At 39.6% G+C, this 16,417-nt stretch overlaps 1 protein-coding gene across 1 annotated transcript in view; it reads right to left on the reverse strand.

Moving 5' to 3' along the window:
• Positions 1–10,906: 10,906 nt before the first annotated feature.
• The window catches only part of MAT1A (methionine adenosyltransferase 1A), a 31,230-nt gene continuing 25,719 nt past the window's right edge, over positions 10,907–16,417 (reverse strand). Inside the window, exons 8-10 of the mRNA XM_032232248.1 lie at positions 14,758–14,940; positions 13,559–13,692; positions 10,907–12,473 (exon numbers count right to left, since the gene is read on the reverse strand). Of these exons, the coding sequence (XP_032088139.1) occupies positions 12,371–12,473; positions 13,559–13,692; positions 14,758–14,940 (420 nt within the window). The 3' untranslated portion in view covers positions 10,907–12,370. The remainder of the gene's footprint in view (positions 12,474–13,558; positions 13,693–14,757; positions 14,941–16,417) is intronic.

Consider the following 16,417-nt stretch of genomic DNA (forward strand, 5'->3'; position numbering starts at 1 on the left):
AAACATTTTAGCAAGAGAATCGATTGGATCCTGACATACATATCTATGCCTTGTCTTAAATATGACAATTTAAAGAAATATGTATATTCAATAAAAAGATGTAAAATAATACGGGATGGAATTTGGGACAGGTATAACTGCCAATTTTCCCATCAGTGATGCCTTTGGACATCTCTTAGCAACTGGTAATAATTTATTTCTATGGCCCAAAAATTCCCTCCCAGATTTTCACATATCAAGCCACCATTACAGGTATATCACAATCCCCTTCTTTTTTTTTAAAAAAAATGGGGTATTTTCAGTATAATATTTTGTTTTTATTTTGCTCTCCTTCTAGGATATCAAGTTAGTACATACTACCTTCTTATTATGTTTTTCTTTCTTTTTTTTTAACACTTCTTTAGAGCAAAGACAGGATTGGTGCCCCATAGGAAATGTTTGTTAAGATGCAGCAGGACTGCTGAAGTGTCATTTAAGTAACGTCAGATTGGTGGTGGGTTTCAATTTTTTACTACCAGTTCGCTCGTGTGCATGATGCTTCTGCGCATGTGCAGAAGCTTCTGGGCGGGTGGGCGGAGCCTCCTGCTGCTGCCACCGTTCACCCGATCTGGGCCGAACTGAGAGCAACTCATCTCTGTGTCACATGTATATAAAATAATATCATTTTCCATCGATTTTATGCAAAGCTTGGCCAACTGCTTTGTCTCATTTCATAATATAAAGTTAACAGGGAACATCTGTGTGCTGTTTCTCTCCTTATTTATTCAAAACAAGATCTGACACAAACAAAATGTCTGACAACTGAAATAATTGATGGTAAACCACATTCTGCTAAGCACTTTGCAAGGCAAACTAGCATCCATTATCTTTCATAATATTTGCCCGACATCCACATTTGCTAAAATACCTTATTTGGTTTCAAAGATATATTCCCTAAGTCTGTGTTTGAATGTAAATCAGCTGTGCTGATTCAAAACCATTGGGTAATATTAGCTCTCCCAAAATAGAAATTTCCCTGGCTTCAGTAGGCTAACCAAATGTTACATTCAAACATGTCTAATGAAACTCCATTTCGGGAAGTCTTCCTACATGTGACAAATGATCTTTTTATCACACCTATTTATTCTCCCCTCCCCCCTCGCTTTCCACCTTAAAATTGTCAGAACAATGCACTTAATCTGACCCTTCCAAACAAACAATATATTCATGATCTTGACAAATTGCTGTCTCCTGTGACAGTTGGGAATCAAGGGAAATATCTTTGGAAGTTCCACATACAGTCCCCCCCCCCCCATGTGATGTTTTAAAAAAGCCATTTAAGAGAGGACACTATTCAGTAGGGTCTTTGATCGCGCTTCACCTCTTGTTTAACAAACAGATTAAATTTCATGGAATTATTCAAGAGTAAACTAATTATACTCCAGCTATCATAATCAAGTAAGAACTATATTTTATAAATTTAAATAAGAAAGATAATAAGCAAGTTGTTTGTTCTGGAAAAGCTCTATCATCTGTCTGTCTGTCTATCTATCTCTATCTCTATCTCTATCATATCTACCTACCTACCTACCTACCTACCTACCTACCTACCTACCTACCTATCATTATCTATCTGTCTGCCTATCTATCTATCTATCTATCTATCTATCTATCTATCTATCTATCTATCTATCTATCTATCTATCTATCTATCTATCATCTATCTATCTTAATCATTATCTACCTACCTACCTACATCTATCATCTATCTATCTATCTATCATCTATCTATCTATCTATCTATCTATCTATCTATCTATCTATCTATCTATCTATCTATCATCTATCTATCTATCATCTATCTATCTATCTATCTATCTATCTATCTATCTATCTATATGTATATCATTACCTATCTCTTATCTATCTATCTATCTATCTATCTATCTATCTATCTATCTATCTATCTATCTATCTATCTATCATTGTCTATATGTATCTATCATCTATCATCTATCATCTATCATCTATCTATCTATCATCTATCTATCTATCATCTATCTATCTATCTATCTATCTATCTATCTATCTATCTATCTATCTATCTATTATCTATCTATCTTCTATCTATCATTATCTATTTGTATGTATGTATGTATGTATGTATGTCTATCTATATCTATATCTATATCTATATCTATATCTATATCTATATCTATATCTATATCTATATCTATATCTATATCTATATCTATATCTATATCTATATCTATATCTATATCTATATCTATATCTATATCTATATCTATATCTATATCCATATCCATATCCATATCCATATCCATATCCATATATCTATATATCTATATATCTATATATCTATATATCTATATATCTATATATCTATATCTATATATCTATATCTATCTCTATCTCTATCTCTATCTATATCTATATCTATATCTATATCTATATCTATATCTATATCTATATCTATATCTATATCTATATCTATATCTATATCTATATCTATATCTATATCTATATCTATATCTATGTATCTTTCTTTTCTTCTTTCTTTTCTTTTCTTTTCCCGCTATTAGAAGGAAAATCAGTTACCTGGTTGTGACAGAGATTCCAGAAATAGCTCAAGTTCTTTAAAGCTTAAGAAATGGTTGAAATGACTGATTGATTGGGCATTCTGGGCTTTTTCTTTAGAGAACCAGTTGATCAACATTTTTCGTGTCTTTTTCTTTTTCCCACTTGAAGTGAGGAGAAGCTTCTCTTTCCTCATAGCAGGAAAACCCCCAGAAGTGACACAGACTCTGCCTTTTTTGAATAGCACAGAGAACGTTTTGCAAATGGTCTCCCTTTGTGTTCCTCAAATCAATTTTGTTAAACTATTGAAATAATACAGAATGTAAATTGGTGGGTGCATCCCCATGATCCCCACGTGATCAAAATTGGCAACTGACTCATATATATGATGGTTTCTGTGTCCCAGGGTCATTTGATCATCTTTTGCGAATCTTCTGACAAGTAAAATCAATGGGAAAGCCAGGTTCACTTAATAACCATGTTACTAACTGAATTACTGCAGTCATTTGCTTAACAGCTGTGGCAAGAAAGGTCGCAAAATGGGGGGAAATTCACTTAAATGCTTCATTTAGCAACAGACATTTTGGGCTGCATTGTGGTCATAATTCGAAGATTACCTGTATTCCCACGTATTTTAAGCAGCATGAGGTATGTCTGTTTGCTCATTTCACCCAATATTTAGAACAAAATGTGTCTCAAAGTTGCTTTTTCAAAGAGATTCTGGGTAGCTAGGAAAGCCAAGAACTTGCCTGCCATCCAGTCAGAACTGAAGAAGCTTCCTCAAGAAAAAAACATAGTCCAGTTGCCTTTTTTGAAAAAGTGCCTTTGAGACAACCATGACCTGGATTGACTGAGAATCTCCATAGACTAACTAAGATTAACAGATTAACAAAGTTGGAAGGGACCTTGGAGGTCATCTAGTCCAAATTCCCACTCAAGCAGGAGACCCTACCCCATTTTAACAGATGGCAGTCCAATCTCTTCTTGAAAGCCTCCAATGATGAAGCTCCCACAACTTCTGTTCCATTGGTAGATTGCTCTTACTATCAAAAAATTCCTCCTTATTTCTAGGTTGAATCTCTCTTTGATCAGTTTCCTTCAGTGGTGGGATTCAGCCAGTTCGCACCTATTCGGGAGAACCGGTTGGTAACTTTCCAAGTAGCTCAGAGAACCGGTTGTTGGAAGAAATCTCCTTTTGTTTTTTTCCACTTTACAGAGCTAATCCTGTAAGGAAGGCAGGAAGGAAACGTTCTGGTGTTGTTTCTAGCCTAATCTTTATTGACCTGCTTACAGAAACCGCCTCTCCGGTTAACCCTTATTACATTGTAACAGCTAAGGCGAAGCGCCCATCGACCTGCGTGACCTTGAGTTGGCCACGCCCACCCAGTCACATGACCACCGAGCCCCACCTACCCAGATGGTCATTAGGGCAGAGAACCGGTTGTTAAATTATTTGAATCCCACCACTGATTTCCTTCCATTATTCCTTCACTGGCTTTCAGGTGCTTTGGAAATTAGCTTGACCCCCTCCTCTCTGTGGCAGCCCCTCAAATATTGGAAGACTGCTATCATGTCTCCCCTGGTCCTTCTCTTCACTAGACTAGCCATGCCCAGTTCCAATCCAGATGGAGAAAAATTGTCACTGGGGCAAATGACTTGGGGCAAAATTTTCAGAGCAGGGGGAAAAGATTAAAAATGAATCTAATGAAGACTGCACGAGTATCTTATCTAGATAATGTTCCCATTGTTGGGAAGGAAAAACAAGTATTTTAAAAACAAGGAAGGAGAAATATACTGGACTGGCAGAATGTATGGATGGCATGACCAATTTCCACAGCAGGATCATTTTTGGCCTGTGGATTTTGGATGCATGCCCTACTAATTCTCCTCAAATTCTGTTTTGAGGTCTTCATCCTATTCCCTATCTGAGATAAAGAGAAATGAACATTTCCAGAGCCACTTTAGTTTCTGGGGGATAAAAAAACCCAATTGCCCTTCTCCAAAATATAAACTAATGCTACAATGAAATTGTAGATATGATGTACTTGAACAGTGTAACCTGACAGCTTCAATCTCACAATGAATGGAACTATGGAAGAGTGCAGAATATGAGGGTCACAAAATTCAGCTTCTGGAAAAGATCAAGTCACAACATGAAGACCCCACATAATAAAGATGTGACATAGTTGAAGATGTGGCACAAAAAGGCAACTCAGCTTGGTTGAAAACATTCCAAAGCCATTCATGCTGGAAACTACCTGTTGCCATAGTAGTATTTGCATGTATGCTCCAGGTGGTAAGGATAACCTTCTCAGGAACAATCTTGCTCAGTTGGTTCTTGATAATAACTCAAAAGGTCAAATCAAACAGGAAGGAAGGGGGAGACTCCAAGGGCATTGGGATGAAATGTGAAATACATACAAACAGAGCTGACAGGCTACTTAACAAAAATATACTTTTTGTTGTCGTCTTCCACCTCCTCCTATTCCTCCTCCTCCGCTTCCTCCTCCTCTTCCAAAGGTTCTCACCTTGGTAGTCAAAGGTGATAACTTTTGAATACCATATCAGTGCTCTCTTCTTGTCCAACTAGAAGGATCAGCAGCCAACTCAGTGGGAAGGTGGAAGGCAGCTAAGGAGGACCTGCCCGTAAAGATCTAAAACATCTACAATGGGATTGAGGCAATGTGGAATGTGTGTATCCCCAGTTAGCTTGTCGAGGCTAATCTCTGTCCCACCAATTTCTCTTCATGGGACTCAGATTCTAGTCTAATTTCCTGGCCATGAAGGTTATGCAGTACAGCATGTTTGAGAGTTATCTCTGTGGAGAAGGCACCCTTGGTGATTCAACTAAAAAACAACAACATTCTGACAATTCCCTAGTCAGGAATGAATAATGACATCATTGGACCTTTTGTGACGTTTCCCCCCTTCTTACAGATTCTGGAACCCAAACAGAAAGGACGCCATGGTGGAAACCATCCTAGAAACTTGGACAATCATCTTGGTGATCCTTGCTGCAGTGCTAATTATGACCATCCTGATGTTTCTCCTTCCCGCTGTTGTATTGCTCTGGAGGATGAGGTCTTTGTCACAGATCTCTTTGGGTGGAACTGTCTAATCTGCCTCTTTATGCAGTGCTGGGTGATTTTAGATGCTTTGGGCTGCTTAGGAATCAAGACCAGGAAGAGGAAGCAATCTCCAAATCTGTATGATGTCTCCCTTGGACAACTCCTCTGACTCTTCCTAGGAGGCTGGCTTGAGGGAGGATGAGCTCATTTCTGGCACATCAGGAACTAGGTTAATTAATGACTCCGAACAGCTGGCTGAAAGAGATTTACGGGGGGCTTCAGCTGCAGATAGTTTGCAAGTCAGTGAAGAGGAGGAGGAGGAGAAGCTGCCTTCCATTGTGACTCCAAGAGCACACAGGGCAGAGAAAAGACACTGGCAATGGATATCTGCCAGATTACTCTGGAGAAGGCCCTGCCCGTCTTCATGGGCTGCACCGGAAAGCTATCTATCACGGAAAGCAAAGGGAGGCATTGCTGGGAATGTGTGTGTGTTTGTTCCTGGTGCTTCCTACCATGGAGACTCTGAACTTCTCTTGCCAAGTGAACTCTTGTGGGTGTATTTCAGTTTGGCTTGGTGGATTTAAGTTTGTTTGATGGACTTATTTGTTGAAGCAGCTTTTCATTTGTTTTATGGAATAGTGGCCGTTTCCTTGTGGGCTAATCTTGGCCTGCTTGTGGCTAGCTTTGTTTGGGACAATTCTGAGGCCAGGTGAAGGGAACTTCTGGGTGTGTGTCTCTGTGTGTGAGTGAGTGAGAGAGTGAGTGAGTGAGTGAGAGAGAGAGAGAGAGAGAGAGAGAGAGAGAGAGAGAGAGAGAGAGAGAGAGAGAGAGAGAGAGAGAGAGAGAGAGAGAGAGACTGTGTGTGAGTGAGTGGGGCAGCACAGTCTGCCATTAAAACAAAAAACAGAAACCGAACTTGATACTCTGGACTTACCGTACTCTTTCTTTGCATTGAGCTCATTTAATGAGAGTCAATCAACAGGGGTCTCATTAGTTAAATATAATTTTCTTGTAAGTAGCGCATGCTAAGACAAATGAACACAAAAACTACCAGCTAGATCTCTGAAACATATATCAATAACTTATTAACAGAGAGAAATGAAAGGGAGGTCAGATCAGTTTGTGATGCAAGCCTCTGTTCTTTGAGATTCCTTAAATAAAGGTAAAGGTTCCTTTCGCACATATGTGCTAGTCATTCCTGACTGTAGGGAGCGGTGTTAATTTCCGTTTCAAAGCCAAAGAGCTAGCACTGTCCGAAGACGTCTCCATGATCATGTGGCCGGCATGACTAAAAGTTGAAGGCGCACAATACTTTCTCACCTAAGGTGGTTCCTGCTTTTCTACTTGCAGTTTACATGCTTTCAAACTGCTAGATTGGCAGAAGTTGGGACAAGTAACAGGAGCTCGCTCCATTACGCAGTGCTAGGGATTCGAACCGCTGAACTGCTGACCTTTCTGATCGACAAGCTCAGCATCTTAACCACTAAGCCCTTATTCCTTAGATAATTGCATTTTGTCAACTATTTGTTTCGTGCCTGTCAACTTACTGTTCTTATTCTTGTAACCTTGAACTTATGTTCTTATCCCATGGCAAGTAAAACATGGTGTTGGATTTGCCTTCATTCAAAATAAAGTCAAATATTATCAGCCTGTTAAACTGAAATTGAAACTCACAGCCTGCAAGTCAGATTACTTGACTATTTGTAGCTGAAAATTAACACTATTTTTTCCCCATCTTCCAGGATTTGTTAATACTCACTCTCTTTTCGAAAAGAGGGCACAATTATTTATTTGCTAGATTTGCAACCCACCTTTTTGTAGGGAAGTTAAGATGGTTGCCTCCCTTAGTTTTACCAACCAACATCTCCCACACTAAAGCAAAGAATTTTCTGCAAGTAGCATTTGAGGTGCTTACCACATTCTCAAATGCCCTTTTTTTATTTGTGTCTATCTTCACATGCTTTCTTGATAGGGAATGGCTGAGCGGAATCAAATCCTTCGTAACAGAAGCTATAAATATTGTGTTCGTGTCTGTGCATATAGATTGGATAATGTAGATTTAATGCAGGAGAAACCACGTCTCCCCTTAAAAAATTCAATGTAAATATGAAACTTTTGCAATTGGGGGAAAAAAAACCAGAAGAAAGAGAAGAGGTTGCAATGAACTTTGATGGTTTTAGATCTTCACTCTGTTTTCCTATAATGCATGATCAGATTGTGGTTGGAAGCAATTACAAAAAAGAAAAGAGGAAATTCTCTGATCAGATTTGGGTGGCTCAGAAAGGATTTCCATTGTCCAGACATCCGACAACAGTTTGATGATGGTCATGTCCAGGATGTTTGCATTACAACAGTACAGAAGGTGGCTTGGTGTTGCCTTCTGGATTTCCCCTTATTTCTATTAAGGGCTATTAAAATTTCCTCCAGCTTTATCATTTCAGCATTGTTATCTTTAGGATTGCAGGATTACAGATTTTTAGGATTATCAGAAATATTCACCATGGTGGATGACTAAAAACTAATCAGAGACCTTGATGTTCCCTAGCTGAGAGCTTACATGGATATAACTGTTCATTTCACTTGACGGATACTGAAATGGATTGTGACTGAGGTTTTCTGAGATTCCCCCCCCCCCTAACTCTAGCCTACCTATTCTGCAGTCCTAGTTTGGTCTGGTGGTCTCATATTCACGTACTAATAGAACCAAACATATCCCATTCCACGTGGTCCTGAATAAGTCTTTAAGCCTTCAGTCTGACCTTGGCTGCAGGCAGCTTCATGGACATCTTCATATAGTTCTCATGGGCAAAAAATAAAATAAAAACTGAAGTCTTCATCTCCTTTGTTCTAAGATGTTTCTTTAACAGTTGGCAAATCAAAGGTAAGGATCAGGCATGCAAGAATTGATGGCTTACATATTAACATTTGCCACTAATTTATTCTTAGTGGGATTTTAGCCTGTAATTTGCTTTTCTTCTTCAAGCCCTTCCTGTGATACTTCTCATCTGTCACAGTATGAGGCAAGACACAAAGGTGTCTTACTGTAGAGATAAAGCATTCTTTGACATACGTTTGACTTGTGCGAACTTTATAAATAAATTTAATAAATAAGTAGAGAGGCCTGCATACTCTAAGTAGAGTAGGGTAGGTCTACTCTTGCCTTTTCCTTGAGCATGTTTACTTTTTACTTCCCAGTTCAACCTACAGCCTGGGATCTTCAATTGTTACCTCCAAGTAGATCTGACCCTGCTTAGCTTTTTCCAAGGACAACATAAAAAGAATAGATTAACAGAGTTGGAAGGGACCTTGGAATTCTTTGGTCCAACCCCTGTTCAAGCAAGAGACCCTGTACCATTCTGGACAAAAGGCTGTCTAATCTCTTCTTAAAAAACTTCCAGTGATGGAGCACCCACAGCTTCTGGAGGCAAGTCATTCCACTGATCAATTGTGTGTTTCAGTCTAGCCATCATCATCCATTAGTCAGGGCAAGGGACAAAAACATGCAACCACAACACAAACTTGGTGACTCAGATATTCACAACCAAGGTCAGAGCACAACCAAGTAGAAAAGGGCAGAGTTTGCATTCTGACATTTTGTAACATTTTCACCATTAGTTAGCAGCTGATGTCTTTATGGGAATCCTCCACCACCTTTTACTCAGGTTTAACCTCCTCTGAGATCAGACAATGTCTGCTTAGATGCTTTTTTTAAAAGAACATATTTAGTTTGACCCAACCCTACTGAAAAGCAACTGTCTTTCATAGAATTGTTCAAGTAGTTTTGCAGGTTGTAGTCTAAACTTCCCATGTTATTCTAAAACTTTTGGGTTGTTATCTGACAGGAAGAGCAAATCAAGCAGTCTCTTCTGCTTGAGCAGGGGGTTGGACTAGAAGACCTCCAAAGGTTCCTTCCAACTCTTGTCTTATTCTGTTAATAATTTAACTGAACACTAAATCAAGCTGGGCTATGCTGCCATCTAATGGCGAAATATCATGTGTATAGCTGGTTTTGCAACAAATTTTATTAAAAGTCATCCGCTTTGGAGCAGAGACGCACTTCATTTCATCAGAAGCATAGATGAAATGAGAGGGAACTCACAAACCTTGGAGCCTTTTACACTTGTCAGCAGGAAAGCTTGTACCAGATTCCTGGTTTTAGAATAACTCAACTCTCATTCTGCAGTGGCTGAATTCAAGATGGTAAGTGATCTACTGTCCCCTTAAATTGAAACTTTATTGAAATATAATTAAAATTATGCACTTTAAATACATTGTAAAAGTGTACTTTGCATCCTCCCGCCCCTCTTTTTGAAAATCTCCCCCTGCCAGACAGCTTTGACAGTGACAAAGTTCAGATATGCAAGAAATGACATAAACATCAGAAATGGAAAACCATCAATGCCAAGAGAGATTTGCAAGCCACACACAAGAGAAAGGGGGAAAAGCGAGACATGTAGGAAGGGAAGGAACCCCACCCCAAATTTTAAAAACAAAATATCTACCAAGGCACTGATAGGATTTTTCCAGGGCTGAGAACAAAATATTATCCTGAGACAGAATTGTGATTATTATGACACCAGCCTGTCATTTCTTAATAATAGCAATTCATATAGCACCATTGAGCATATGTGATGCTTTACACAGTAAAGTAAAATACTGGATTTGAATTCTGATGAGATGATGCACAGAAGGCTTCCTGCCACAGATCCTTGCACAGAGGGCTTCCTTCCCTCCTGATCCCAAAGCAAGATACGCTTTCCTTAGACGCAACTTTCATATTTCAAGAAACACAGCCTATAAGACAGAGTTACACTTCTGTATTCTTGTTCCAGTTGAACTAAGAATGGGACCTGAAACCAATTTGTTTCTGCAGAAACATTTCTCTAGCTCATGAGAGAAGTTTCTCTTTCTGCCTTTTTTAAAATATATATATATATTTGTATTCCACCTTTACTATTTTTAGAAGTAACTCAAGGTGGTGAACACGTCTAATATTCCTCTTCCTTCCTATTTTCCCCACAACAACAACCCTGTCAGGTGAGCGTGGCTGACAGAGAGGGACTGGCCCAAAGTCACCCAGCCAGTTTTCATGCCTAAAGCAGGACTAGAACTCCCAGACTCCTGGTGATTGGCCCACAGTTGGCTTTCATGCTTAAGGTAGGACCAGAACTCATGGTCTCCTGTTGATTGATTCAAAATCACCCAGTTCATTTTTATGCCGAAAGTGGGATTAGAACTCACAGTCTCCTGGTTTTTTAGCCTGATGCCTTCACACTAAACCAGACTGGCTCTCTTTTTTATTATTGGCCCAAGATATTATTCTGATCGAAGCAAACATCTATCCTGACTTTTTGGGTCAATACACAGTGGTGATATTTTAAATTAAAATACTGGGGATAGTTCTTGTTCTCCCACTCCTCTGAGTCTGGTCTCCATGGTATCATTCCTGACATTCATTTCTTGACCAACGGCTCTCAAGAATCATTCTTTCTCCATTTTCCTCCTTTATAGGTTGCTCCTACATCTATCTCCGTCGTATGTCCTCCTTCACCTCTTGCTGGATTTATTCTACTGTTGACAGTTTATCTCCAAGTCACATGAATGTCTCAAGCTTACCATTCAATCACGCCAACTCAATCATTGGCCGAAACACGCAGCTTCAACACCACTATTCTGGCAATCTTTTTTTTTTTAAACCCTTTTGTATCTAAAAACCATCTAGAACAGGGTCCAGAAATGTCAGCAACATTTATGCGTATCGATAAAAGGCACCAAGCATATGTCTAAAATGTTTGCTTTTACAGGTAGTCCTTGACATACAACTGATCACTTCGTGACCCGTTAAAGTCACGATTGATTCAAAATTTTGAGTGTAGGAACCACCTTGCAATCATCAGGGGTTGGCAACATCTCACTGTATTTACAGTAATTTGTAGCGTCCCTCAGTCATGTGGCTGCAAGGGTTTTGCCGAAAACGGGTATTTCTGTTTTTTGGGCAAAAATTTCCCCCAAGGGAACCATGGATTTACTTAACGACAGTGGCCTCTGCTTAACAACTGCCATGTTCGCTATATGATTACAGCTTTCATGACTGTTATGACATGTGACCATAACGGAAAGACTCCTTTATGGTCATCAGTGAAGGACTATCTGTAAGGCAGTTAAGAAAGAGAGGAAAGAGCAAGAAATAATTAAACTTGGATTGGACAGCTGGAACAGAATTAGTGAAATGTGGCAGAACCCCTCTTGAAAAAGATGGGTCTCCAACCTACGGGAAATGTTCTGTTTTACTCCAAGAGTACTACTCCTTGTAGCACATGGAAGCAGGATGCCAGAATCTGGAAGGGTCCTGTTGCAAAACATCGAGAAATCATACCAAATCTGAAAAAAAGTTTTCTTCCTATTAGTAGTTTAGAATGATGTAGTAGATCTGTTGGATTGGGAAAAAAAGTCTATTGTTTGATTGTAGATTTAAGTCCCTTCTTGTCTTCTCCAATGGAATTTCCTCCCCTACCCCAAAAATAGCAGCATTTAACAAAATTAAAATGGCATCTGTCTGCCCCAAATTTATCCTCCGTAAGTCTGCTTTGGCCAATATGTAGAGAAAACAAAGAGGGAACATTTCTCCATTATTATTTTTCTTCAGCACTGACAATGGTCAAAGGAAGCACTCGGGGTAGTAAAATACTGTTCCTTGGAAATGGAGAGAGATTGTCCCAAGAAAGTTAGAAGGCGAGCTTTTTCGGAATTTCCCAAGAAAATTCACTTCTTCCAAAATGACCGTAACAAGCCGTCTTCTGATAAATGGGCTTCCTTAAATCAAGATCCCTAAGTGTAAAAAAAAAAAGTTATTATTAAAGTTGCTTCCCCCCCCCCACCTTTGGATGCAGGCTATACAGGTACTCTTCGACTTACAAAAGTTTGTTTAATGGCGTTCAAAATTATGACGGCACTGAAAAAAGTGATTTAGAACCATTTATCACACTTACAACCTTTGCAACATCCCCGTGGTCACCGGATCAAAATTCAGATACTTTGCAAGTGACTCACATTTATGACAGTTGCAGTGTCCCAGGATCATGTGATCTCCTTTTGCAACCTCCTTGACAAGCAAAGTCAATGGGGAAACCAGATAAAGCAGCCATTGATATCCAATAAATGATGAGTTGCCCTGCCCCACACATACTTATCTGATAAGCTATGAGGTAAAAGCTTTGAACAAGCAGACTTTCTATTGGTATCTTGCTGACCATTCCAGACCAGAAGACTGACCTCAATAGACCTCTTGGTTGATCCAGCAAGATACTTGTTATGAAAGGAGATACCACAAGCCAGTCCCACCACAAACTAGTCAAGGGTACATTAAAAAAAAGGAGCAACCATGGTCATTTTGATAAGTGAATTTATATACATCCATTTCACTTCTGGATCATTCTGGGCCAGAAGAAACATGAGCTTTCTTGAAGGCCAATTTTTCCTTGTGACATTCCCTGCAAATCTCTGGAACATTTTGTCCTACAGATGAGGCAATTTTCTCACTCAAAAAACTCCAAGCTCTCATTTGGATAATTAGCCCTTTACTGACAGAACTGCTGTCATCCCTATAAATATGCCCCTTGTCAGAGGTCAGGTTTTAAGCCCTGGAATTGCCTAACATTTGAAACCAAGACTCTTTTTCCACTTGGCTAAATTGTAGCAAGAACTATTTGAAGAGGGACTCCATGTTGAGTATGAAGCTGGAACCTTCACAAAGTGACATATTTGAAATGGTTGAAATCTCTCTCTCTCCCCCCCCCCCTCTCTCTCTCACACACACACACCAGGATATCATACTTCCAAGGATAGGAGAGCACGCCATAAATGCTTCCCAATCAACCAATTGTTTTTACTTTGCCCCAAAGCGAAATACTCACTTGACAATGGCTCCGGGTCGAAGATCAAAATTTTGGTGGACAATGTTGAGCAGCTCTTGCTCAGTGTAGGCAGAGGTACCGTAGGTGAACAAGGAGATGGACAGCGGCTCAGCCACTCCAATAGCGTAGGCAACCTAGGTGACAAGAAGGAGACACTTTGAGGCTGGCTTCGTGATGTCATCCACAGATTCATTTGGTGGCCACTCCTTTAGTCAGTGAAAAGGTGGAAGGTCCAGGTTTTGAGAAGGAGGGAGAAAACTGTCCATGATTGCCCAAATATTCAAATACAGAATGGCATTAATCAGAAAGAACAGAGGACCAATTTAAAATTTAAAGTGATTATGACTGAACTTTTCAAATTGTATTTTCTTTCTGGATTACAATATTGAAGGATGGATGGATGGAAGATAGACAGGCGTGTGTGTGTGTGTGTGTGTGTGTGTGTAAGAGAGAGAGAGAAACAGACACAGAGAAAGAGATAATAGAAAGAGAGATTCTTTGAATATTACTGAAATAGATACAAGAATGGAAAAACTTAAATAAATGCACATTGTACAGTAAAGATTTTGATATTAAACAGTTGATCTTGTTTTTCAAACTGTATTTTGTATACTGGATTACAGTAGTGAGGGAGAGGGAGAGAATAATGGATATCAGATACTAGGTAGGTAAGTAGGTAGATAGGTAGATATAGATGATAGATAGATAGACAGAGAGATGATAGATAGATGATTGACGAGAGAGAGAGAGAGAGAGAGAGAGAGAGAGACGGAGGGAGGGAGGGAGAGAGAGAGAATGAATGGATATCAGATATTAGGTAGGTAAGTAGGTAGATAGGTAGATATAGATGATATATCTCTCTGTCTGATGATAGATAGATGATTGACGAGAGAGAGAGAGAGAGAGAAAGAGAGAGAGAGAGACGGAGAGAGGGAGGGAGGGAGAGACAGAGAGAATGAATGGATATCAGATATTAGGTAGGTAAGTAGGTAGATAGGTAGATATAGATGATAGATATATAAACAGAGAGATGATAGATAGATGATAGATGAGAGAGAGAGAGGAAGAGAGAGAGACGGAGGAAGGGAGGGAGAGAGAGAGAGATGTAATAGTTCTGTCAGTAGATATCTGGTTTTATGGCTGTAATAAACTGGTTTTATTTGATTGTACAACTATCAGATTAGTAAAATGTCACTTACCTGAACCAGAACCCGACGACACAGTCCTGCTTTCACTAAAGATTTGGCCACCCACCGGGCTGCATAGGCTGCTGATCGGTCCACTTTTGTGTAGTCCTTGCCTGAGAAAGCTCCACCTCCATGGGCTCCCCATCCACCGTAAGTATCCACAATGATTTTCCGGCCAGTAACTCCTGCATCACCCTGCAATATCGCAAGACCAAATGTCTGATCTCGGTTTTTACCAGGTGTTTTGGAAAATGTTTCATGATAGCCCCCCACCCCCAAGACCAAGAAAGCCTTCTAAGATGAAAGAAGATGTGTTTTGCTTAGCTAATGATACTTGCCTCCGGACTGCAAATTGAAATCCTGTCAAAATTTGGTTTAGGAAGTTTTGAGTAACCCTCAAAACAAATTCAACTATGCATGTGTCTGTTAGTGCAGGATCAATGTTATAATGGCTATCTAGTTGTAAAGTTCCCTAAAAATGCTAGTAAAGAGAAGGACCAGGGGAGACATGATAGCAGTGTTCCGATATTTGAGGGGCTGCCACAGAGAGGAAGTGGGGAGGGTCAAGCTATTTTCCAAGGTACACAAAGGCTAGAGAAGGAATAATGGATGGAAACTGAACAACGAGAGGTTCAACCTGCAAGTAAGGAGACATTTCCTGACAGTGAGAACAATCCACCAGTGGAACAGGAATTGCCTTCAGAAGTTATAGAAGCTTTCGAGAAGAGATTGGACCGCCATTTGTCAGAAATGGTGTAGGGTCTCCTGCCTGGGTGGCAGGTTGGACTAGATGACCTACAAGGTCCCTTCCAACTCTGCTAATCTAATCCAAACTTGAACTCTCCTGAATAACAGTTTCTACTGTACTGTCAGACTGCTCTTACTATTAGAAAAAAAATCCTTTCATATAGAATCCACTTGTCTGTCATTTAACTTCTGGCTGACATCTTCTCAGGTATCTTTAGAGGCCTATCACATCCTCCTCAATCTTCTCTTTCTTCCCAGTTTCCTCAAAACTCTCTATTTCTAGTGCAGTTTCTAGTTATCTACCATCCTGGTCACCCTTCTTTTGAACCTGTTCTGTTTTCTTCAGATCCTCCTAAAAACCCAAATCAGAAACAATACTGACTCGTAACTCTATCATTTACGTTGCATCTTTTGGAAACCTGACGGTTACTTTGTTCAAGGAAATTTGGTAAAAAATGAGACATTTGATAGAACACAGGAGAATTTGAAGGATCAGAAAGGAGCTTAGAGGCAGATAAACCTGAATTTCTTGAAATCAGATAGTGTGGGTCAGAACATCTGGGGCAAGGGATGCCTTCAAGTTCTAAGGTGGGCCTCCAACCCATCCAGAGGGAAGTTATTTTGGTTAAAAAGAATAAGAATCCAGGAATATTTATTTATCCTATTTAGAGATACCCATTTCCTACATTGCTACAACATGTGACTCTACAGGTAATCCTCAACTTACAACAGTTCATTTAGTGACCATTCAAAGTTACAATGGCACTGGAAAAAGGGACTTATGACCATTCTTCACACTTACGACCACTGCAGCATCCCCTAGTCACACGATCAAAATTCATACGCATGGCTACTGACTCATATTTATGACAGTTGCAGCATCAGGGGTGACCCCCTTTTGCGACCTTCTGACAAGCCAAGTCAA

This window comes from Thamnophis elegans, chromosome 15 (assembly GCF_009769535.1).
Source record: "Thamnophis elegans isolate rThaEle1 chromosome 15, rThaEle1.pri, whole genome shotgun sequence".
NCBI classification, from domain to species: domain Eukaryota; kingdom Metazoa; phylum Chordata; class Lepidosauria; order Squamata; family Colubridae; genus Thamnophis; species Thamnophis elegans.